We start from the raw sequence: 23858 nt of genomic DNA, 5'->3' as shown, positions 1-23858 counted from the left end.
TCACAAACACTGATATATAAAAGTTTAAAAGAAAATAAGCAAGCTTTTGGTATTTATGAATGGTACTGAAGTGGATTAAAACATTCATGTAAAAAAAGAAAAAATATAAACATATTCTATTTTTAGGATATTTTTGAAGAGGACACTTTTGTCCCTTAAAGGTAACAGTTTGGGTTACACAGCATAAAAATTGAGCATTATGGGATTTGAGCAAATACACACCTTTGCCAAATATGATAGTAAAAAGTAGAACTACCACTAAGTTATCAAATATAATGGAAAAGGACACGTTTGTCCTTATCAGGGCATGAGGGTTAAAAGACTATTTAAGAGCAAGGCATTTCATTATTTAGATGTCACTGTCAACTTGTGTGTGAATGTGCTGAAGCTCATTGGTCACAGGCAAAAAGGTTAATTTACACACAAAAAGGATAAAACAATAATATGAGTTAAGAATGTCACCGTCAAGTATTTATTTTGGAGAATGATTGAGGTCTTTTATATTTTAAGCTGTGGTAAAATGAATTGACTAAATGACACTAAAGTACAAACTAAAAGTAGAATCTAATTAATTACAATAAAATAAATTAGTCTGCCCTTCACAGTCGAGACGCAACAAAAGACCAACAACGCTAGTTTCAAGGATTTTTATTCTTTACCGTAGAAACACTGTACATAAATTACTTTCTCTGAGACTAATATTGATGTACGGATAAGTGGAATTTCTCAACCTTGAAAACAAAGCAACAAAAAAAGATAAACCCATTAAAACATTGTCAGCTCGTCTCTCTGAAAAAAGACTGGTAGCGTATGATGTTATCTCTCTGTAAAGTTCCTGCTCGTTCACTTCTTCTTCTTTTTTTGTAGTTTTTCTTTTTTTTGAAATGATTAACCCTCCAGCTCTTCTTGTAAACACACGTACACACAAAGAAAAAAAACTCCTGTAGAAGAGCACAGAGACCCACAATCAATGAGAAGAAACATCCACATCGATCTTTGATCTAGTACTGGTACTCGGTAATGTCACTGATGGAGACGCACTGTCCCTTTAAGGAGAAACAAGCAAAAACAAAGAAGAGAAGCAACGATTGGTTACTACTCACAGCCCGCCCACCACCCCACCCCCATTACCCCCCCATCCCACCCACCCAAAGCCATGACAACATGTTTCTATTGCAAGCATCACTACTACCTTTGACCGATAAAAGCACAAGGTCTATGCGTTATGAGGCTGAGTCACATCTTGCAGAAGTGAAGTTCTCCTGGGTCCACAAACAGAGGAGTACGTCCACGTGGAGTCGGACACAGCCATAGGACTGAGAGTTTATCGACCTTGTAAAAAGCTCAGGGGACAATGAAGAAGAGGAGGAGGAGGAGGAGGAGGAGGAGGAGGAGTGGTTTCAGAAACAAAAACACAAATCAAAAGTTCTGTCTGGTTGGGATGTGGTCGGTCGGTCGGCTCCGGTGACGGTGGCGTGGTGCTAATAGTAACAGTGGTATAGGTAAGAGTATGTAAACACTTTTTTGTTTGTTTTTTATATCCCCTTTTTCTCTGAAGCAAATGCAATCTTATATATAAAAACAAAACTAAAAGTCCAAACAGAAAAAACAGTCTCTTATTATTATTTTTTGTTTGTTTTATAACCTTCATACAAACTGTAGTTCTTCTTCTTTGTTTTTATCATTATTATTATTATTATTATTATTATTATTTTTTGTGTCTGTGTCTCTCAGAGAGTCCACAACAGTTCCACAACAGATCCACTGGTTTCCGTGGAGACGATAGATCCTACGGACCGAGGTCTAGAGACGAGGAGGAGCATCCGGACACGCCTGGGCTCTACAGAGTCTCTACATCCCACTGTTTGACAGCTAGGTAGCACACAGGTAGAGCAGTCAGCTTAGCCCCGCCTACAAGAGAAAGGGGGAGGGGCATGCGTGCAGGCTGTTTGAAGGCAGACAATAGAGTGAAAGACAGAAAAGAAAAAGAGCTAGAAAAAGAGAGAAAAGGCATCGGTCACACCTGGAGCTTCACGTCTCAGGTGAGTTTCCATCGAGTGATTGTTACATCTCCATGGTTACGTCTAGAAATCCTACAACGTGAAGACTAGTTTGCGATCGTGGGGCCTTTTCAGTGGTTTTCAGTCTTAACACAGTTCAGTTTGTGACATCCATTGTTGTTGGTTATTTCTCAGTCTGTGGGTGGAGCGGTTGGACGTGTTACCTCCTCCCTATTTCACTCTGCCGTAGAAACTGGACGTTGTTAGCGCTGTCGGCTAGCTCGGGGTACTGCTCTATGGACAGGACGTAGTAGCCGTCGTAGCCCAAAACCTTCCCGCTGCTCAGCAGCTGCCTTTTCTCTCCCTCCGTCCACAGCCGGATTCCTTCCTCTCCGTCTCTGACCCGCTGCTGCTCTCGGGCCCAGGCGCTCGACAGCGCCCTCTGCCTGGCCTGCTCCAGGATTCGCGCCTTCTCTTCGTCCAGCGTGGTCCCGTAGCGCACGTGCAGGGCCAGGGCGCCGTACTGCAGCTCCACGTCGGCGAAGCGCCTCGTCCGCCCGTTCATGACGGTGGTGGACTGGGACACGGTGACGTTGACGCCATTCTCCAGAGACTTCCTGCCCGAGGTGAGGCGCAGGGCGCTCAGGTCGTTCTCTGGGAGGCTGGTCTTGATGAAGTAGTGGGTGTCTCGCCCCTCCACTGTGAAATGCAGGTCCTCCAGGTAGAAGGCGTTGTTTAGGACCGCTGCCACTTTGATGCAGTCCTCGTTGGCAATGTTCAGGGCGTTGGTCACCACGCGGCCCTGGATCACGGCGAGCATCACCCCCTTCCCGATCAGGGACCTGACGGTGGAGAACCAGAGCCAGGGCTTGGTGTGGTCCGAATGACGCCGGCTCAGCTGGATCTCTGGCATACGCTCGAAGGAGAGGAAGGCCTGAGACTGACGGGTCACCTCCTGCTGGACGCCGGAGATGGACTGTGGAGGAGGAGAAGAAGAGGAGGAAGAGGACGTTTTAAAGACCACCAAAAAAATACATTAATATTCTGTTCAACTTGCACGTCACAAAATGCCTTATAAATAAAAAGGCTCTTTGGACGTGGGTGTTTTGTAGTTTGTACGTTTTAACCACCAGCATCATTTCAAGAGTATCAGATAAAACCTTAAACAGACACAGACCTAGTCTTTACTGGACTGAATCACTGCAGAGTTGTCTTTGTGTCTGAGAACCTGTCCAGACTTCTGCACACCTCATTTTTCTCGCAATTTATACATATTTGTCCATATCAGTAATTTAAACACTTGCATTAACGGATTTAATCTTGTTATAAAATGTATTTTGATGTTTAACTTTAACTAAGACATGTACACTGTCCTACCCACTGATGGAGTTCAACTGAGGCTACAGAAAGGTGGATTTCCTCTTTATTTGGACCACGGGGCGACATACCGTGAAGGTTTGATCGGGATCGGTGTGCTATTACTTTTCTCTACAAAATACAAATTAGAACTGCGAAAAGTTTTCCATTGAAATGAATGGAAATGGTGGAAAAAAAGAGTGAAAAAGAAAAATCAATTTTGCAAATGTCTACTGCTCAGAGATACTTTTACGTAGAGCCTTCATTTAAACTTTAAACTGTAGACACAAGCCTTGTGTATTGGTGTTTTAACACATTTTGATCGGTCATGTAGTTTTTGATCACTGTTTAATGACCATGATCATTTTTTGAGAAATTTTGAGATTATTATGGGTGCGTATTTCGCAGAATATTCGTGCTAGAGGGGATGACATAATCAACTAGAGTGGGGGAAGTTGTATGAAACTGTCTAAAAACTTTTGTCTTTTCACACTTCTCCTGGCCACAATTTACACTCTACACATGATTTTTTTCCACAATTGTAGACAAACTGTCTCTCACAATGTGCTCGTCAAAGCAGTGAGACGTACAGAATTTAAACTGGGAGCCTCTGAGTGTGGTCACATCTCTCTGCTCTCCTTAACTCTAATGCAAAGATTTTCTGAGAGAAGTAAAAGGGGTCCCTGTTTAAAACTTGCACGTGTCTCCAAAATATTTACGACATATTATTAATAAGACAAACAACATAATAAAGTCTTCGGGAAGTCCTTATGATGCCCATGGTCTGTGTGTTTTTCTGATAGGAGCTACTGTTTTGAAAATTCACCCTTTTTCTGTCTGTCCCTGTCCCCAGTGTGCTTCTGTCGACATTGACAACCAGACCAATTCATTAATCGGGGAGTCCTCTTGATGTCTCTGCTGTTAATAGTGCTCATCTCTGTCTCCCATACATTTATGTAACAACAACACACACCAACACACAAACATACAGATAACTTTGTGTGATTACAGCTATAGATACACACACACACCAAAACACACATGTGTGCGTATGCAGAGGTCATTGGTCGTTTTCTAGTTTATTCTTTTATTTATTAAAGGGGTACATACAGGCAGGTCATCCCAGAGCTGACTCTTTTTCATCTCCAGTGAAGGCTGCGTCAGGTCAAACTTGGGGATGGGGAACCCAGGGATCGCGTTGTGGAGATGAAATCCAAATGTGACCAACCAGATGTTGACATCTATGGAGAAGGAGAGAAAAAAAGTTCATGTAACATGTAACTGTGATGGTTTGGTTCTTATTAGAGGCACCACTTATAACACAATACTTTATGTCTCCATATGATAAAACCAGACATTTCCTTAATTAAGCTCATTGTTATATCTTTACATTTCTCAAGGTAAAGATCTATTTCACCAGGATGTCTCTCTTCAAACTAAAGAATCCTTCTGTCAAGATGATTTATTCTAAGAAGAAATATCCAGATGAATAATAAAATCATTTCTGCTTTCACTTTAGAAACATTTGATTTGGAGCCATAAACTAACTGGATTATCTTCTATTTTACAGCTTTTTACACTTATATTCTTATATAATTTACAACCACATCTTTCTCATCACAGCATGTAAACAGTGTGACATATTTAGGGGGGCGGGGCTTAGCTAGAGGCTAGTTGAGTTTTAACCAGAACAAATAGATCAGATCATATCACCCCAGTTCTCAAGTCTTTAGATTAGCTCCCAGTCAGCTACAGAATAGATTTTAAAGTTCTGCTATTTGTTTACAAATCACTGAGTGGTTTAGGTCCAGAATACATGAATGTCATGTTAACAGAGTATAAACCCAATAGCGCTCTGAGATCTACTGATTCAGGTCAGATAGTGGAGCACAGAGTTCAGACCAGACATGGTGAAGCAGCATTTAGCTGTTATGCTGCACACAACTGGAACAAACTACCAGCAGAACTCAAATCAGACCCAACTGTGAACACCTTTAAATCCAGGTTAAAAACATTTCTACGTTCATGTGCTTATGGCTGAGCTGTTTTAAATCATTTTAAATCTTGGATCTGCAATGTAAACCCTCTGAATTGTTTTAATGTATGTCTTGTACTTCTTGCTTTTTCTTTGCTATTTTTTTCTGTTTTATGCTGCTCTTTTTAAATGCTTTGTCTTTATGTAAAGCACATTGAGTTGCCTCCTGGTATGAAATGCGCTATATAAAATAAAAATGCCTTGCCTTGCCTCAAACAATCATGAGAAAATCTATGTCTGTTACCTGTGACGTATTCTTTGACCTGGTGGATCTTGCTGATGGGGTTGTTGCCTCTGAACATGTACAGGTTGAAGGGTCGAGGGTCTTTGCCGACACGTGTCCACGTGCTGATGTCAGGAGTCGTCCACCTTCAACCACAAACACACACCAGTCAGATGTGACAACATCCTCAGACGTGAAACCGGCATCAGTTATGATGGACGTCCTTACCTCCCTGCAGGGATGTCGTAATCTCTGTCTCCAAAATGCAGCAGTCGTGTCAGAGGGTCGTACAAACCTCCGTGGAAACCGATCACCAGCACGAAGTCAGGGTTGGAGTCAAAGTACACCTCACCGTACGCAGTGTACTGCACCTACACACACACACACAAACACATTTATAATGTCACAGTAAGACACACAACACACACACCTCTCATGGTAACACACACACCTGTTTGAGGAGGAGTCCATTGTTACTGAAGACAGCGAGAGGAGTCCCGGTGTTATCACATGCGATGTAAAACTCCTCCCCACTGCTGATCTCCATGGCAAACACATGACCCTGTATATAAATAACATAAAAAAAGAAATCTTAATGAAGTTTACGGAGTGTCCTAATGTTGTCTAATGTGATAATGTTGACAAGTGTCAAGAATCAGCTCTGACGTTCTAATGCTCTAAATACATGTTTACATTTGTTTCAACCAAGTAAAACAGTTTTGTGGTGTCATACGATAAAAAGTTTTAATGTTTACACACGATGGTGACTTGATTATAATCCATCCCTGTGTCCACAGGAAAAGGTTCTTTTCCAAAACTACCTCTTGTTCACAGATGATGCTCAGCTTTTATACGTCTACGTCCTACTAATCCCAAACAGCTTGGAGAAATTAAAGATGCTCACTAAACTAAAGCTCTGGTCTCAGGAGGTTAAACCGGTTAAAATCAGACTTGGGAGAAGAACCTGTTTTTAAATCTAGTCCTCTAGTGTCTAATCTGGCTGTTGTGTCAGTGTCTGACCTGCAAGTCGTAGTAGAAGGACGTGATCTCGGAGCTGGAGTGGTTGTAGACGTGGGTGATCCTGGTGGGGTAGTTAAGGTCGGCGTAGAAGAACTGCAGGTGTTGGCCTAGACTGTTTCTGGAGGCCACGCGTCGACCCAGGCCATCATAGCGGTACTGGATGGTCCAGCTGGAGGCTTTACTGTACACACGAACTAGAAGACCTGATTTAGAGGAGAAGAAGAAGAAGGAGAAGAAGAAGAAGAAGAAGAAGAAGACAACCACCACATGTTAACTTCTCATCATTCCAGCATTTTTTCAAAATATATATATAAAAAAAAGAACAATAAACTGAATATTGTTCATGAGCATTCTGGAGCTCATTCATGGTCTTGGTCTCTGAAGTTTCTATCACAGAAGTCAGAATCACTCTAAGTGGTTTTGTTCTGGAGGAATCAAAGTTAAAGACATGCTCTGATTGGTTCAAGCTGCTGCTGTCCCATAATCCACCCAGAGGAATATTGGTGTCACTAGGCCTTTATATCGCTATACAACCCTCAGACGTCATTATGGACATGTTTTATCCATTAGGGTACCCAGTATCAGTACCTATCCATAGTCCTACATAGTACAATACACAGTGAAATGTATTTCAGAACCTGTCACCAGTAGTAAAAAATAGTACTACAGTAGAAACAGTAACACATTAAAGACTAATTCCTACCTTTTGAGTTGTATTCAAATATCTCGGCTCCTCTCTGTCTCAGGAAGCCGTCTTCATCCAGCCGGTACTGGACGTCTCCCAGACGAGTGATTCTGTCCCTCAGGTCGTAGCGTAAAGGAGTCAACCGGCCGCTGTTCCCAGGGTTCAGCAGATGCAGGTTCCCATTCAGGTCGTAGTTGTATCTGGAGGGTCAGAGACGCTAACATTAACATCAGGCATCATCAGATAGTGATGCTTCTCTTTTTAAATTGATTACCTCCACATCATCTTCTCGTTGAGGGACACCGTCTGCAGCTGTCCGTCCACGTCGTACTCGTAGCCGTATTTGGTCGTGTTGGCGAACGGTCCGATCTTGATCTCGCGCTTGGTGACTCGGCCCATGTTGTCGTACTGGATGGTGATCCAGTACATCAGAGACCGGAAAATTTCGTACTGGATCTCCTTGATGCGGCCGTGCTGGTCAAAGTGTTTGGTGTAGGTCATGACGGCCGTGGAGATGATCTGGAAAATAATTAAAGTAAGAATTTGAACCATTACAGACAATTTAAGAAAACTTTATCTCACTAAAGTATATGGAAGAAGAAGATGGTACTTAGATTACATGCAGCATCACACAATACTAAAACATTACGACCCGTCCTCCAACTGCCTTCAGGACCTGAACTTTAGGATAGCTCCAAAGGTTTCCTGATCCTGGTCCTTTAAACCTTTCAGCCCAAGGACAATTCTCCAAAACATCCTCAAGTTCAGCAAGTAATAGTTGGACCAAAACAAACAACCTTGGACTCAATGCATCACCGGAGAATTTGGAAATGCACTCGTCATCTGTGCAGTAATCTGGTGCAAACACTTGTTATACTACTTTACACATACGGGAGTAGTAGTACTGAGTGAATGCACTTAATTTGGCAAACTTGGAAGAAGAATTTTTTAAATAAAGTTAAGACTCTGCAAAGTCTTTCTAAAAAATGCTCCAGTAAATCCAATATGAGATTTTGCCTAAGGCCCAGTTTTCTGTTCCATTTCTTCCTATTTCACCTGTGAGATATAAACATGTCCCAAGTTTTAAGGAGACAATCAGTGTTCTGTGCTTTTGTTACTATTACTAATCAGCCACAACATTATGACAGGAGTGATAATGCTCCTGTCATAATGTTGACAGGAGCATTATCACTCACTCACTGACAGGAGTGATTAACATTTAAACCATTTTGTGACAATTCAGTGATCTGCTGGGAAATTTTTGGACCTGGTATTCATTGGTGCGGATGTTACTTAGCCTCCAAATTCACTAGATCCCAAACTGATCAAGTATCTGTGGGATGATCCAGAAACCTCTTCCCTCAATCCAAATGACCCAACTACCAACCTCAGAAGGCCCATGTTCATCCTCTGATGATTCACCACAACGAGTCCTACCCAGTATTAGGCAGGTGGTCATAATGTTATGCTGGATTGGTTTCATCTGTCTTACCTGGTTGATGTCGTAGTAGATGACTCCAAACTTCCCAAACTGCTCCACCTTCCCAGATATGTCGTCATACTGGTAGAGGTCGATGGGCAGCGGCGTCTCGTTAATAACCGCCTGCATGCTGGTCACCCTGAAGCTGTTGTCGTAGGTGTAGTCGAAACGAGCGTTCACCATCCCGTCCTCGCTGAAGCGGAATATCTGCCGGTCGACCAGCGGGCCGATCTGACGGTAGCGGATGGAGCAGATGAAGCCTTCGCTCTGCAGGTTGACCGTCTTGAGGACGCCGGCCGTCTCGTCGTAGGTGAAGCTGACCCGCGTCGAGTCGTAAAGGATTTCTGCCAACTTGTTCTGAAGACACCGACAAAACAACACAACGTGAGTTTAGAAAGAAATTATCATCTCAGTCCAGAGCATGGGACATTCCTCTAGTACTGAATCAATAACTACAAATACACAAAAATAACTTTTATACAAGTAAACCTGGTTTTATTTAATTTTTGGCCTTTTTACTATTTTCTCATTTTTTTCTTCTTCTTTCTGACAATATTATTGTATTTTTTCTTTTTTCAGTGCAAGCTTGGAAACTATTCTATTGTCACTGTTATCACCACTTTGTTCACACTACGTTTGTCTGTATATGTCACTGTCTTGTCTCGTTGCACAAAAAAAAAACAAAAAAAACAGGTAAACTCTATAATGACGTGAGAACCGTAAGAATCATTCCATTAAATACCTGTCTGCGGTATTTGTACAGTATCCGCCGACCAGTTCCTAGATGAGCCACTCTGAGGAGCTGGAAACAGAGACGTCAGTGAAAGGTGATCAGATCAGATGACCACAAACGCTTCATCATGGCGGTGGAAGGCGATAATTAAACATGCACACACCTGTCCGTCCTCAGAATAGTCCACGGTGACGGAGGCGTTGCTCTCTGGGGGGGTGTAGATGTTCCTGTAGTAGCCTATGGAGCGGATGGTCTGCATGGTGTGTCGGGCCACGCTGGGCATGGTGACGGCTGACAGACGGTCCCCTGAGTCGTAGTCAAAGATGTACTGATGCTGGCTGTGCAGCAGCAGCACCATGGACTGATGGAGGGAGGGAGGGGGGGGGGAGAAGGGAGGACGGTTAATAAGTGATGCTTACAGGAAACTTCTTCTTCAATGGAAAATAAAAGGTTATGAATAGATCAATCAAGCTGGGCTGGCGGTGCAGCCTTTAATCAGCTTTTATTAGATGAATATCTTGATATTGTTGCACCATCTGCTGGGCCCCACCGGCCCCACAGGCAAAGATCCCGGTGCAGACAGAAAGAACGTCTTGCATTTTAAGTGGTGGAGCTCAGGGGACGTTAGCGGCCAGCAGAGAGGACGCCTACAGAACACACAAGTATGTGTTTCATAGGATCCACATTCATCCACACAGGTCACATCTGAACATGAAACAACACTACTAAGTTTTAGGAGATGGAGTGATTAGTGTTGGAATCGGAAATATAACAAGAATGGAGGTTTTTAAAGGGAGCAGCAGCAGCTCTTTACCTGGAGGGTAAATCGGTTAAAATGAATTCACACAAACTCCCCCCTCCTCCCCTGAGTGTGGGCTCTGCCTCGGGCACGAAGTGAAGATTTGACCAGAATCTCCACGATGTGACTTTATTAACCTGCTGAACTGGCTCACGAGGAGGTGACGCTGAGCTTCTGAAACTTCTGAAGCTTCTGATGCAAAAACTTGATTTAAGCTCAGCAGCACTTTGAGGCTCCTCTGATTGTTTGAGAGTTTCTCCCCAGGCCACTCGGTTTGTTTGTTCTGGTGTGAACTCAGGATTCAGTTCTGGGAGAAATGAACCGAGCTGAGTCTGGTTGTCCAAGTGGATAACTACCTTAATATTATAGAACTATAGATCTACACCAATCAGCCACAACATTATGGCTACCTTCCTAATATTGTGTAGGTGACTCATCAGAATGGACATGGGCCTTCTGGGGGGGATGAATGTTGTTAGTCTTTGAGGGGAGGGGCCTCTGTGGATCATCCCACAGATACTTGATCAGTTTGGGATCTAGTGAATTTAGAGGCCAGGTCAACACCTTGTGCTGTTCTTTCATGTTTTTTTGGAGATGTTCCTAAAGGGTTTGTGTGTGTGTCTTTAGTCAGGCTGCATCCTGCTGGGTTCTGGTCTGATCATAGGTGGGGGCTACATGACTAAGTAACATCCACATGAATGAATATCAGGTCCAAGAGTTTCCCAGCAGAACACTAAATCGATATGGTTTAAATGTTATTTACTTCTCCTGTCAGTGGTCATAATGTTATGGCTGATCGGTGCACATGAACCAGAGGACAGTAATACATCTTAGTGCATTAACCCGCTGCTGGTTTCCATTTATAATTTCATTATGTCACATGTAAAACTGTGACCAATCAGAAAAAGAGTCTGAGAGGATCCAGTGTTACAGCAGGAGAATGAAGGAGGGAAAGTCTCTGAGGTATTTTAACTTCAGTTAAAGCTCCTCCTTTAGTCTCGGGGTACATGTATAAACTCAACAGTCCTCATAACGTTCACCACGCTGCATCCGTTCACATAAATTCTGCTTTTAGACACAACGAGGCTCCTAACAGGAACAGAGCAGATGAACAGAGGAAGAAACTGAATGAGATGTAGCAGAATATGCTTCCTGTCCTCTTGGCTTCACCCACTTCTTTCACTTTTACATTTACGCTGGTTCGTTTCTATAGTTTTATTTATTGTTAACTTAGTTGTTCTTGTCTCTGTATTTCTGCACTTTATATATTTATATATATAACCTACTCTAAACTGCTTTAAAGATATATTTTAATGAAATTATGCACTCAACTACTTTATCAAAAAAAATTAAAATAAAATAACTGCAGGGTTGAAATTAAAATTCATGAATCATGAGGAAACACTCTTTTTTAATAGCTTTGACTCCTCACCCCCCCGCCCCCGAACCTCCCCCTCCATACTCTAATTTTCCTCCCCCCTCCATCCTGCAGTCTTCTCCCCTCAGTGCTCCTGATCCTGAGGCTGAAGATGAAAAAGATTACCGTCTCTCTGAATGTCCCGCCTCGTCTCTGTCCCATAAAACGCACATCAACTCAACCCTGAACTAGATACTAGATCTGTATCAGGGTGAAGGATCAGGTCTGTTTGATCACTTTCCTCAGAGTCATGTCCTCCAGAGGAGGAAGAGGAGGAGGAGGAGGAGGAGGAGGAGGAGGAGGACAACGGGGGACAGGAAGGATTTCTGGACGGATCAAATATCCAAAGTCAGTCCTGTTCTTTTTCATTCTCTCTTGATTCTTATGTGAAAATTATTCTCGATTTTTGAGATAAATATGAATTATTTCAGGGCTAATAAACTGGTGAAAATACTAGACGCATCCGCCGAGTGGAATGAACTCGAAATTCCCACAGCAGTTCAGAAAGCGAACGCAGCACTTTGTGAAGCCTGGCAACCAACCCACAATGCAGCGCGTTAAACTGATACAAACCGGTTCATGGACTCAATAAGTGCGTCTTTGTCAACCCTTAAACGGGTAAACCCATCGGTTTAATCCAGTCTGGACAGAAAGATGCAGGTCTTAACGTCCAGGCTGCCTTAGCTCCGCCCCAACATCACCCCCATGCCCATATTAGGAATATCCAAGTGTGGGCGGAGTAAAGCTCAACCTACACACAGGTAAAAAATGTACTCACACAACCTGAACAGGTTTCTTAATGTGATGCACACACTCTTTGGTTGTTGGTCCATTAATGTGTTTTATGTATATGTATATAATTGTGGGTCAAATGTGTGCGTCCGTTTCTGTAATTGTCTGTTTTACGATTGTCGTTTTAAAGTCTTCTTTAAAGTCTGGCCCATTTACACTGATGGATCAATAAACTAATAATAATAACATGGTGATGATTTTGATGCTCCCAGGTAAAAACGTCTATTCTTATACTTCAGAAAAAGTATTGAGGATGAAAGATGGTGATGAATGAAGAGTGAAGAGTTATGTAATTATATCTATTTGTGTTGGTTTGAAAACTGTCATTACCTCCTCGTTATTAACAGCTAAAGATCTCAGTTTTAGAATCTGGTAGTTGAATAGCTGTCCTTTATTTCACTCTTCATTCACAATCTGCTATTTCTGTCCCTGTCCAGCATCCTTCAGCTCAGCCCCCTCTCCCTCCCTCCCCCCTTCTCCCCCATCCAGGGGTCTTGTTTCTGCAGTACTGCCTCTGTTTCTGTATATCGCCTTAAACATGAGCCGCCTCCATCTCCCTCTGTCATTTCTTTCTTTCTGTTCGCTGTTCACAGTGTGAGATTTATCCGTCCCGTCTCATTCATCCTCCTCATTCTGTTTGTTTCTTTTTCTTCTCCGCTCTCGTGGTAAAGAGCCTCCTCTCTCTCTTGTCCTCCTTCAGAAACAACAGCTGTTTTCCTGCTCTGATTTCCTCTCCACCCGTTATTCCCTCGTCTTTAGAGAAACACTGCGCATTTAAAGTGAAACTTGTCTCACTTGCCAGGTTTCACCTTGTTACACATCCAGAGTTGAAGAGCATGTTCACAGGTGCACAGGTGTTTCATCACCTGCTCCCCCCCCTGCATCTAAACAAGGTCAATGAATCCCTGCCTATAGAAACTATGACGTGACCTTGTGGAACTCCACGTCAGACGTTGTTTGTGGGTCTTCTCTGAACTTCTGAGAGGAAAGGGAAGGACGTGCTGTATCACTGTACGACTGGGGGCTCTGTTGGTCTTTGTGATATTTTACACCGGGGGGAGAAGGCTTCAATTTATGGCAAACACCGTAACCTTGCTCCGCGAGAACAAACTGTTTGTGTGTTTGTATGTGCACGTCATTTATCTTCTGGTGTCTCTGCAGATTTGAGTTTCTCCTTCAGAAGGAAAGTGTCGGCTCGAATGTGTGTCTGTGGTAGTTTGTGTCTCTTTGAAGCACAAAGGTTTATCGTGCATGAAAAAGTTTTTATTTAAATCTGTTTTTAGTGTCTACATCTACGCGCTCCTGCAGGACATATGTTAGAAATGATGCACAACCACAAACGTGCCGCTGGTTCAAGCAGCTGAAGAAAAAGTCGGTCAAACCAAAGATGTGTCATGTTTCTTTCTTTCTCTCTTTGTTCACTGATGTGTTCATTTACTGTGTCTCTTAAAAAGGAAGGAAAAGTAGGACAGAAGGAAGGAAGGAAGGAAAGAAAAGTAGGACATAAGGAAGGAAGGAAGGAAAGAAAAGTAGGACATAAGGAAGGAAGGAAGGAAACAAAAGAAAAGTAGGACATAAGGAAGGAAGGAAGGAAGGAAGGAAGGAAAGAAAAGTAGGACATAAGGAAGGAAGGAAGGAAGGAAAGTAAGAAGGAAGGAAAGTAGGAAAAGGAAGGAAGGAAGGAAAGGAAGAAGGAAGGAAGGAAGGAAGGAAGGAAAGAAAAGTAGGACATAAGGAAGGAAGGAAGGAAGGAAGGAAGGAAAGAAAAGTAGGACATAAGGAAGGAAGGAAGGAAGGAAGGAGGTAAGGAAGGAAAGAAAAGTAGGACATAAGGAAGGAAGGAAGGAAGGAGGTAAGGAAGGAAAGAAAAGTAGGACATAAGGAAGGAAGGAAGAAGGAAGGAAGGAAGGAAGGAAGGAAGAAGGAAGGAAAGAAAAGTAGGACATAAGGAAGGAAGGAAGGAAGGAAGGAAGGAAGGAAGGAAGGAAGGAAAGAAAAGTAGGACATAAGGAAGGAAGGAAGGAAGGAGGTAAGGAAGGAAGGAAGGAAGGAAGGAAAGAAAAGTAGGACATAAGGAAGGAAGGAAGGAAGGAAGGAAGGAAGGAAGGAAGGAAGGAAGGAAGGAAGGAAGGAAGGAAAGAAAGTAGGACATAAGGAAGGAAGGAAGGAAGGAAGGAAGGAAGGAAGGAAGGAAGGAAGGAGGGAAGGAAGGAAACAAAAGAAAAGTAGGACATAAGGAAGGAAAGAAGGAAGGAAGGAAGGAGGGAAGGAAGGAAGGGAGGAAGGAAAGAAAAGTAGGACAGAAAGAAGGAAGAAAGGAGGGAAGGAAGGAGGGAAGGAAGGAAAGAAAGAAAAATAGGACATAAGGGAGGAAGGATGGAAGGAATGAAGGAAGGAAGGAAGGAAGGAAGGAAGGAAGGAAGGAAGGAAGGAAGGAAGGAAGGAAAAGTAGAAGATAAGGAAGGAAGGAAGGAAGGAAGGAAGGAAGGATATATATATGTTGTGTTGTGTTAGTATACATTGTGTTAGTATACATTGTGTTAGTATACATTGTGTTAGTATACAGTGGGGGAAATAAGTATTTGATCCCCTGCTGAATTTGTAAGTTTGCCCACTTCCATAGAAATGATCAGACTCTGGTTTTTATGGTTGTTTACTGGTTATGGGTATAGACAGAATATCAGTCGAAAATGCATAAAAAACACACAATCTAAAAGTTATAAATTGTTATGTATTTTATTAAGGGAAATAAGTATTTGATCCCCAAGCACAACACAAGTCAGTACTTTGTAGAGAAACCTTTGTTGGCAAGCACAGCGATGAGACGTTTCTTGTAGTTGGTCACCAGGTTTGCACACAGCGCAGGAGGGATTTTGGCCCATTCATCTTTACAGACAGTCTCTAAATCCTTCAAGTTTCTTGGCTGCCTCTTGGAAACTCGGAGCTTCAGCTCCCTTCACAGGTTTTCGATCGGGTTAAGGTCTGGAGACTGACTAGGCCACTCCATGACCTTAATATGCTTCTTCTTGAGCCACTCCTTTGTTGTCCTGGCAGTATGTTTTGGGTCATTGTCATGTTGGAAAACCCACCCACGAGGCATCTTCAGTGTTCTTGCTGAGGAAAGAAGGTTTTTGTCCAAGATGTTACAGTACATGGCTGCATTCATTGGCCCCATAATGCGGTGAAGTTGCCCTGTACCCTTTGCTGAAAAACAGCCCAAAACATGATGTTTCCACCTCCATGCTTAACCGTGGGTATGGTGTTCTTTGGGTCATACTCACGTTTTTTCATCCTCCAAACACGGCGGGTCGAGTTAATGCCAAATAGCTCAACTTTGGTTTCGTCAGACCACAGCACTTTCTCCAAGCCTTCTCTGAGTCATTTAGATGTTCACTGGCAAACTTAAGGCGGGCCTGTACATGTGCCTTCTTGAGCAGGGGGACCTTGCGGGCACTGCAAGAGTTCAATCCATAACGGCGCAGTGTGTTGCCAACTGTTTTCTTGGTGACGGAGGTCCCAACTGCTTCCAGATCATTAACAAGCTCCTGCCGTGTTGTTTTAGGCTGCTCCCTCACCTTTCTCATCATCATCCTCACTCCATGAGGCGAGATTTTGCAGGGAGCTCTAGACCGAGGACAGTTGATGGTCCTTCTATGGGTCTTCCACTTGCGAATAATGGCACCAATAGTTGTCACCTTCTCACCAAGCCTTTTGCTGATGGTTTTGTAACCTATACCAGCCTTGTGCAGGTCTACAATCTTGTCCCTGACATCTTTTGACAGCTCTTTGGTCTTGCCCATGGTGCTGTAGAAGTTGGAATGTAAGAAACTGATTCTTAGAGCAGGGTGTGCTTTATATACATGACGAGTTAAGATCAGGAGTATTGGTAATTAGTTGAATGAGCACAGCTGTGTGCCACATGCGCACCAGCCAATCTGTAGGAGCCTGAATTCTAAGTGAATTGTTGGGGATCAAATACTTATTTCCCTTAATAAAATACATAACAATTTATAACTTTTAGATTGTGTGTTTTTTATGCATTTTCGACTGATATTCTGTCTATACCCATAACCAGTAAACAACCATAAAAACCAGAGTCTGATCATTTCTATGGAAGTGGGCAAACTTACAAATTCAGCAGGGGATCAAATACTTATTTCCCCCACTGTATATTGTGTTAATATATATTGTGTTGTGTTAGTATATATTGTGTTAGTATATATTGTGTTGTGTTAGTATATATTGTGTTAGTATACATTGTGTTGTGTTAGTATATATTGTGTTGTGTTAGTATATAATTAAGTACCTTATCGAGATAAGTGTAGCTCCACGTCTTCCCGTCAGCAAAGACTCTGGAGATGATTCTTCCCTGACTGTCGTACTCCCACTTCTCTGTGGTTGGACCCCTCTGGAGACCGGTCACCTGTCCCGTACTGGACGAGTACACACAGCCACGTTACACCGAGTCACAATCCGTCCACACTAACAGTGACTGTAGCGGCGGAGGAGGCTCTCACCTGGAGTAGGTCAGGTTGACGGAGAGCAGGAGTTTGCTGCTTGGAACCCAGAGTGTCGGGTGGCCCTGGGTGTCATAGATGATCTTCAGCAGGAACTTCCTGTGGTCGTCGTAGATCTTCTCCGTGCGCAGCGCTCGGTCGTAATCCACAGAGAGTAAGTTCCTGCCGTTCACCTGGAGGAGCAGCAACACAAACGTAACGTCACTTTACACACAGACGTTCACAGGACGATGTGTAATTGTTCCCACTGGGATGAAGGAACGTGATCCAGATCAGATCCAGGAGGCTGTGGATGTCAGCAGGGCATTGGGTCACAGCCCCTCACGACAAAACAAGAACACACATTTACCGTCTCCCTCTTTGTACGTGATTACTTTAGTTTATTCATACAGGGATCGACACGATGAACATAAATAACACGAAATAAAAAAATATTGTTCTATCCCAGCTCTTCTTAACAGATCAATAATATGTGTATTCATTAATGATAATAATAATACATAAACAAAAATAAGAATCAAACCCTCTTTATATATTTAAACACTTTTATATTTGGACAGCTCTATCTTTACATCTGGCCTTACAGTGGTTAATGGCGCCGGAGAAAAGCTGTATGTTCAGTACAAACCTGCACTCGGTGAAACAATTAGCCCATAAATAAGCTCAGGTGTTAAATCCTGTCGATAAGAAGCCGTTCAACCCGACGCCTGCGCCTCGTCCAGGGAATTAAAACAAGCGCCATAAAACACTCAGCTCAGTCGCCTTTATCGCTTTCTAAATGACACGGTGTTTGTTCAAACCCGGGTTTAAGGAGAGCGATGGCTCGGGTCTGGAGCTGAACCCAACCCGTCCGTCGTTTCATTAGAGAGAGAGTCTCACTGGAAAACGTTCAAGAGGCATTTTTTCCTCATCTTTTCATTCCGGCCACTCGCTCATTTGTAAATTAGCACCGGTTGAATGCAGTGAGGTGAACGGGGGAGGGCGGCGGGGGGGGGGGGGGGTATGCTGGTGGTGGTGGTAGGAGGGTAGGGGTGATGTGGGGGGGGCGATGCTGGCTGGTGGCCAGCTGGACCAGACACAGGACGGTCCTGGAGCTCGGCCAGAAGACATGCAGGGCCACAGCCACACGGCTCCGGGGGAAACAAATCATCCTCTGATTGGCATGATGCAGCACGTTAATGTGGATCCAGACTCACCACGACTTTCATTTCATGTGCCACCAAACAGGACTAATCGCCCTCTGATAGTCCTCATTCGTAGCCGCCGTCCGCTTATTCACTGTGGATCCCACAGGATTATTCATATGTTGGACGTTATTTTTATTTTATTTGAAAGCGTGTTATTGTTTTATTGCTCTCCTCGTCCTTGCGGCTAACATCTCCTGGGGTCTGCTTCCACGTTTAAGTCGCCGACCTTCAGAGGCAGGACGTTTGATTTAGGATGTGTCTTCACACCGGCCACTTGCAAGGAAAGTTTTTTAATTTAAGAGGTGGACTGCTCAGCGGTGCAGCGGTTAGCACCGACGCCTCGCAACAACATGCTAATAAGACGCTGTGATATGTTGTTTCTCTTTTCCCACAAAGTTTGTACCTTAAATAAGCCCACGTGTTTCTTTTCTACAATCTGTATTATTTACAATGTTCATATTGTGTTATGCTGCTGGTTGTGTCTCCTGTCTTATGTAGACAAATATATATTATATTTATTTTATTTCCCCCACAATTTTATCAATCAAATTTAAATGGTTGCACAGCTAAAACGAGAACGACTGGACTTGAACATGTTTCTCTACTCATCCAGGACATATATCGTACCAGGGTCCCTAGTCATGTTTTCTGGGGGGGGGGGGGCTCCATCAGTCCTTTAGAGCTGCAGACTGGCAACAAGTCCAGGTCTCCCGGTTTCAGCTCGTTTTTAGTTAATTATGAAGTTTAAATGTTCTCCCTGTCCCTGGTTCTCCAGCTTCCTCCCACCCTCCAGAAACATTCTCGTTAGGTTCATTAATGATTCTTAATTAGTGTCTGTCTGCGTTAGTCCTGAGATAAACTGAGACCTGTCCAGTGTTTCTCTGAAAGGCTCCAGCCTCCGAGTGAACCTCCAGAGCAGTGATTCTCAACCAGGAGTCTGTGGACCTCTAGTGGTCTGTGGTGTAACTGTAAAGTCCATGAAAATAAAAGATCCATAGAGAAAGATCATATGCCATTACAGAAATATGATTATTTTACTCAAATGAGACCTTTATCTACCTAGACTACAGAGGGTAACAGGACTTTTTCCTCTAATTACATCTGTTACACACGAGTAATTTACTGCAGGACGCTGTTAATAGAAACTTAACACAATCTGCTTCAAATTACGAGGCCCCTACTCTTTCATTTCTTAATGCTCTTATTGTGAAACATCTGCTGCAAGGTGTTGTGGGAAACTCATTAACGTGCACGTTCAGGTTCATGTTAAAAAGAAACAAACCCCAGAAAGGTTGAGAACTGCAGCTCCAGAGGACAAGAGGTTACAGAAAATGAATGAATGAATGAATGAATGAATGAGGTGCTGTTGTTGGTCATTTTCATGTCGTGCATATGATTCCAAACTACTTACTCTGTACTGAGTACAGTCCTGTGCAATATCTGTCTGAAATTCAATACTTTTTGTTGCATTTATACCTGTTGTATATATGCCAATACTTGGATATTGTTTATTCTATTCTATTTTTTTAATCTTATTTTTTACCTTTTACACAGTCTACTCTTTATTTGTTACTTTTCTGTGTTGGCTGTTGCAAACTGCAATTTCCTGACTGTGGGACAAATAGAGGCTTTTCTATTCTATTCTGTGAGTAACGTTGTAAAGCTCACTATTTTGCATGTCCGCTGTACATCCTGGACATTATTGGCCTTGGAAGCGGCAGCTGCTAAACAAACACATCCTGAGATTAAAACTCCGTCCCATCAGCAGCTGTCAACATCACAATCTACTTAAAAAAAAGTCGCCAACGTTGACATTTCTTGAGTGTGACAGTCCATGTTTTCATTATTGCAGCAGAATGACGAGCAGCTTAAACGTGGAGTTTCTCATTAACTGGGATCTTGAGACGTCGCTCAGCAGGACCAGCGTGAAGAAGAAAAGCAGAGTGTATGTAATTGTTTAGGATTCAGTAGAATGGCTGGATTAAAGTTCACTGCTGTTTACTGAGTCCAACAATTACTCCCCTCGTCATTAACGGCTTAAAGTGACGTCTCGATGCCGGATGGAGACGTGCAGCGACACATCCACGACACATGATGTATGTTAGCTCACCTTTACATGCCCGGGTACAAAAACCACATCATTAGAAACATACAGCACTCCCCCATTACCAGGAGGGGACCACACACACTGCAGCACCACATTCATTAAGGTTTATTGGAGCATGTTGGGAGTCGTACGACTGCATGGATCAAACTCCCCAGAGGCCACGAGACGGCACATGTTCTTTTTTATTAGGCAGAGCTGCTTCATGTAATATTCAAGCACTGCAGACAAATCACTGTCCTGTCCCTCATCTCTGGTCCCTATTAGCATCTAACAACAACAGACACCATGTCACGACAAACACAAAGTGAAACGTCGCTGTCGACGACTTCCATCACAGGGAGAATCTGATCGCAGCTTCTGGAAGCATCTGTGTTCGTAGCTGTCATTAAATACACATCTCATTATTGATCTGAGCTCTGACGTTAGTTATTTTAGAAAACTCAGATTATAATCAAGAAGCTTCCAGTCAGTGGTGGACCATCTATATCAAAATCACTGATTTACATTTGAATATTTTCCAGTTAATCCAATTAAATTATTCTCAATAGCCTATTCTTTTCATTTTAACCTGTGGTTCTTCTTTCAGTGCATGTGAAATAAATAATTATTGACTTAATCCGACTTGAACTTGACAATTTAAGTGCATGCAAACACATTAGTCCGACTAAAAGTTCTCCTTATCAGATTTAGACACCCAGATAATCAGATTGGAAATCGATTTTCTCCTACATGTATACGCCTTAATCGGACTTTAACTGGATGACTTGTGTGCACATGCTCCACAACCGCTGTGCTCTCGTATGACCCCGGAACAAAAACGTCCAAGAAAGACCGATGCAGAAGAAGAAGAAGAAGAAGGTAAACAGAGCCGGCAGAAGAACCACCTGAGGGATAGCGCCATCTATCTGCACCAGAAGTAGCAAACACATTACGTACAAGATTAAAAAGCTGAACTATTATCCATCTGGTTGTTGTTTAAATGTCGTCTGCAACATGAACGAATCCAGTTGTTTGTTATATGACGTAAATAGGTCAACCAGGAAGGGGTTGGGCCGTATTAACCCACGGAAAAGACACATGAGACACCCATATATGATGCAATGTAATGTTTTGATACATATGTCCCTATGCTGTTGATGGTTCCTACAGCAGTGGATTAACCCATGTCTTGGATAAGGTTGGAGGTGACTGAAGGTGGAAAATACACGACCTGCCACCACTTCCCGATAATCATAACCTCTGGTAATAAAAGTGAATAAAGAAACCTGTGATTTAGGAAATAAGCTCAACTACACGAGGCTCCTTATACGTCAGAGTGATCCTATTAACCACATGCAAGGGCATGCAACATTTGAAAAGACTCTCATTACTAATGGACACATGCTACGTGCTATTTCCTTTATCTGGAGATCGTTAATGAAAGTCTTTTTTTTTTTTTTTTTTGTGGAGTAGGTGGTCTTTAATGGGACCCAGGACTCATTGTGTGTTCACACTAACCGGAGGAATGAGGTCAAACGAGTCACAGACCACCTCCACGTCCGCCATCAGATTCCCCAGGAGGTGGAAGGAGACCTGTACCCTACATCTGGAACCTCTGCGTGTTGGAAAAAGCCTCAGCCCGGTGTGACCCTGGGTTACACGCTGTGGATAATGAACTTTACAGGCACACATTAAGTGGACTGTTGCCATGGATACAGTGAGTCACATTTAGACCTCACTGTCGGCCTGTGGTTTACCACAACCTGCCTTTAGGTTCCTAAGTCAGATCCGACCGCCAGCCTCCGAGAAAACTCTCACCATAAGCACCCAAAAACTTTGTGTGTTTTTCTGCTCCTGGGTTTGTAGGTTCCATTATTCTCTCTCACCCTGAGTTTTCTCCCAAAGACGGTGACTTTTCCTCGAGTCTGCTCCTTCCTGAATCTCCATTCCACCAGGTTCTGGCCGTTCTCTCCCGGCAGGGTCATGTTACGCCGGGCCACAGTTGGGTTGGCAGCACCTAGGAAAGGAAAAAGACAAGATTATGGAAAGACAAGGGGGAATTCAAAGACTTCTAGCAACATTACAGAAGTATGAGACGGAACCAAATTATGGACTGTGGTCCCGTATCATTTCCCATTCAGTAACTATAATATATAGATAAAGAATTAAATAACGTGCACCATAACAGCATGATTTTGTGCAAAACTGCACGAGTTTGTGTAATTCTGAACTATTTCTGTAGAGTGGAGCCTCTATCTTTTATTGAGTTTGATACTTTTGAGTAAGTGCACATAATTCCCGCGTCGAAGTGGCTTCATTTACCGTAATTGTCTTGTGCATATCACACTATTTTACTGTGAATGTTATATTTCTTTAATCCTGCAAGAACTGCATTACACAGGGAGAAAAACATATTAGCTCAATTAACTGTACCATGCGGTGCATTCACGTGTAGACAATTAGCATCTTTAGGAGTTTTAATTTACTTTAAATAACGCTTTTAATGTTTCTGTGTCAAACTGAGGTTCGTACGTGGTTTAAATCTTCTATTAAATCCATGTATTCTGCTGGAATGTTGCAGCTCTCAACCATCTAATAAAAACCAGACTTCAGATCAGCATCAATCTCTGCAAGCGCCACTTCTCTTTTATCTGATGTTGTAAAAGTTATACGGCTGCAGTTTGGTGGACGCAAATGCAGACTTGTAAATTTAAAAAAAAATCTGCATTGTAACGCTCACAGTAAACTTGACGTGAGGATGATCACGTGTAGTCGTTATGTGAGATCACCTCGTGTATTTATGTCTTTATGCATGACTCTTTTAGGGCGTATAAGGGTCTTTAGGATTGCAAGAATGTAAAGAACAGATTTGCAAATGTAAAAAAGAAGACGTGATGTTTGTGAGACTTGTGGTGCTGAAAACATCGTGTCAGCACCGAGTGGAGGAGGAAAAAACATCTGAGAACACGACACTGACGCCACACTGTGATCCTTTTACACAGACACCCCCGTCAGAGGCTGTTCATCTACAGAGAGGCGGCATCTTTAAGGGCTTGTAAGGATCCTTGAAGACGTTTCATCCAACGTAGCTTCTTTAGCTCTGGTGGAGAGTTGGGCTTTTTAATGACAACATCCTGCACAATCCTCAACAAACCAGCACAAACAGAGCAGTGTTGAGTTAACACTGGTGTACAGAGTCAGGAGAACCGGTCCTTCAGGCCTTCAGGGACTCAGCTGTCCACCTCCACCCGACCCTGATGGAGGCCACGCGCTGAAACACATCGGTCTAATAAAGCTGTTTCATTTACTGTGAGTGCTGCTGGAGTCTTGATCTTTCTACAGTTTCCCTTTTGTCCTCCATGAACCTTGGGAGCAGGTATGGTTGAAATACAATTTATTCTACACCTCAAAGTCAGAGGACACTCATTTGAAGGGAACAACATCCGCGTTTTATCCAGGGAAGACAGATGGTTTGGAAGAGAGTAAAGCTTGTTACAGAAATCAGGTTTTGTTCCCGAGGTGAGAAAG

At 43.0% G+C, this 23858-nt stretch overlaps 1 protein-coding gene across 10 annotated transcripts in view; it reads right to left on the bottom strand.

Annotated features, from left to right (window-relative positions):
- Positions 1-632: 632 nt before the first annotated feature.
- LOC125004004 (teneurin-3) overlaps positions 633-23858 on the bottom strand; it is a 322776-nt gene continuing 299550 nt past the window's right edge. For all 10 annotated transcript variants that reach the window (XM_047578303.1, XM_047578307.1, XM_047578305.1 and 7 more), the window contains 14 exons: positions 22217-22347; positions 17058-17230; positions 16847-16973; positions 9696-9893; positions 9542-9601; positions 8812-9156; positions 7594-7838; positions 7338-7519; positions 6635-6837; positions 6066-6176; positions 5843-5985; positions 5636-5760; positions 4467-4597; positions 633-2976 (listed from right to left, as the gene is read on the bottom strand). In XM_047578303.1, coding sequence (XP_047434259.1) covers positions 2221-2976; positions 4467-4597; positions 5636-5760; positions 5843-5985; positions 6066-6176; positions 6635-6837; positions 7338-7519; positions 7594-7838; positions 8812-9156; positions 9542-9601; positions 9696-9893; positions 16847-16973; positions 17058-17230; positions 22217-22347 — 2930 coding nt within the window. In that variant the 3' untranslated portion in view covers positions 633-2220. The remainder of the gene's footprint in view (positions 2977-4466; positions 4598-5635; positions 5761-5842; positions 5986-6065; positions 6177-6634; positions 6838-7337; positions 7520-7593; positions 7839-8811; positions 9157-9541; positions 9602-9695; positions 9894-16846; positions 16974-17057; positions 17231-22216; positions 22348-23858) is intronic.

This window comes from Mugil cephalus, chromosome 2 (genome assembly GCF_022458985.1).
Source record: "Mugil cephalus isolate CIBA_MC_2020 chromosome 2, CIBA_Mcephalus_1.1, whole genome shotgun sequence".
Taxonomy (NCBI): domain Eukaryota; kingdom Metazoa; phylum Chordata; class Actinopteri; order Mugiliformes; family Mugilidae; genus Mugil; species Mugil cephalus.
Note: the sequence above shows the minus strand (reverse complement) of the source record. Positions and strands in the feature narration are given on the sequence as shown.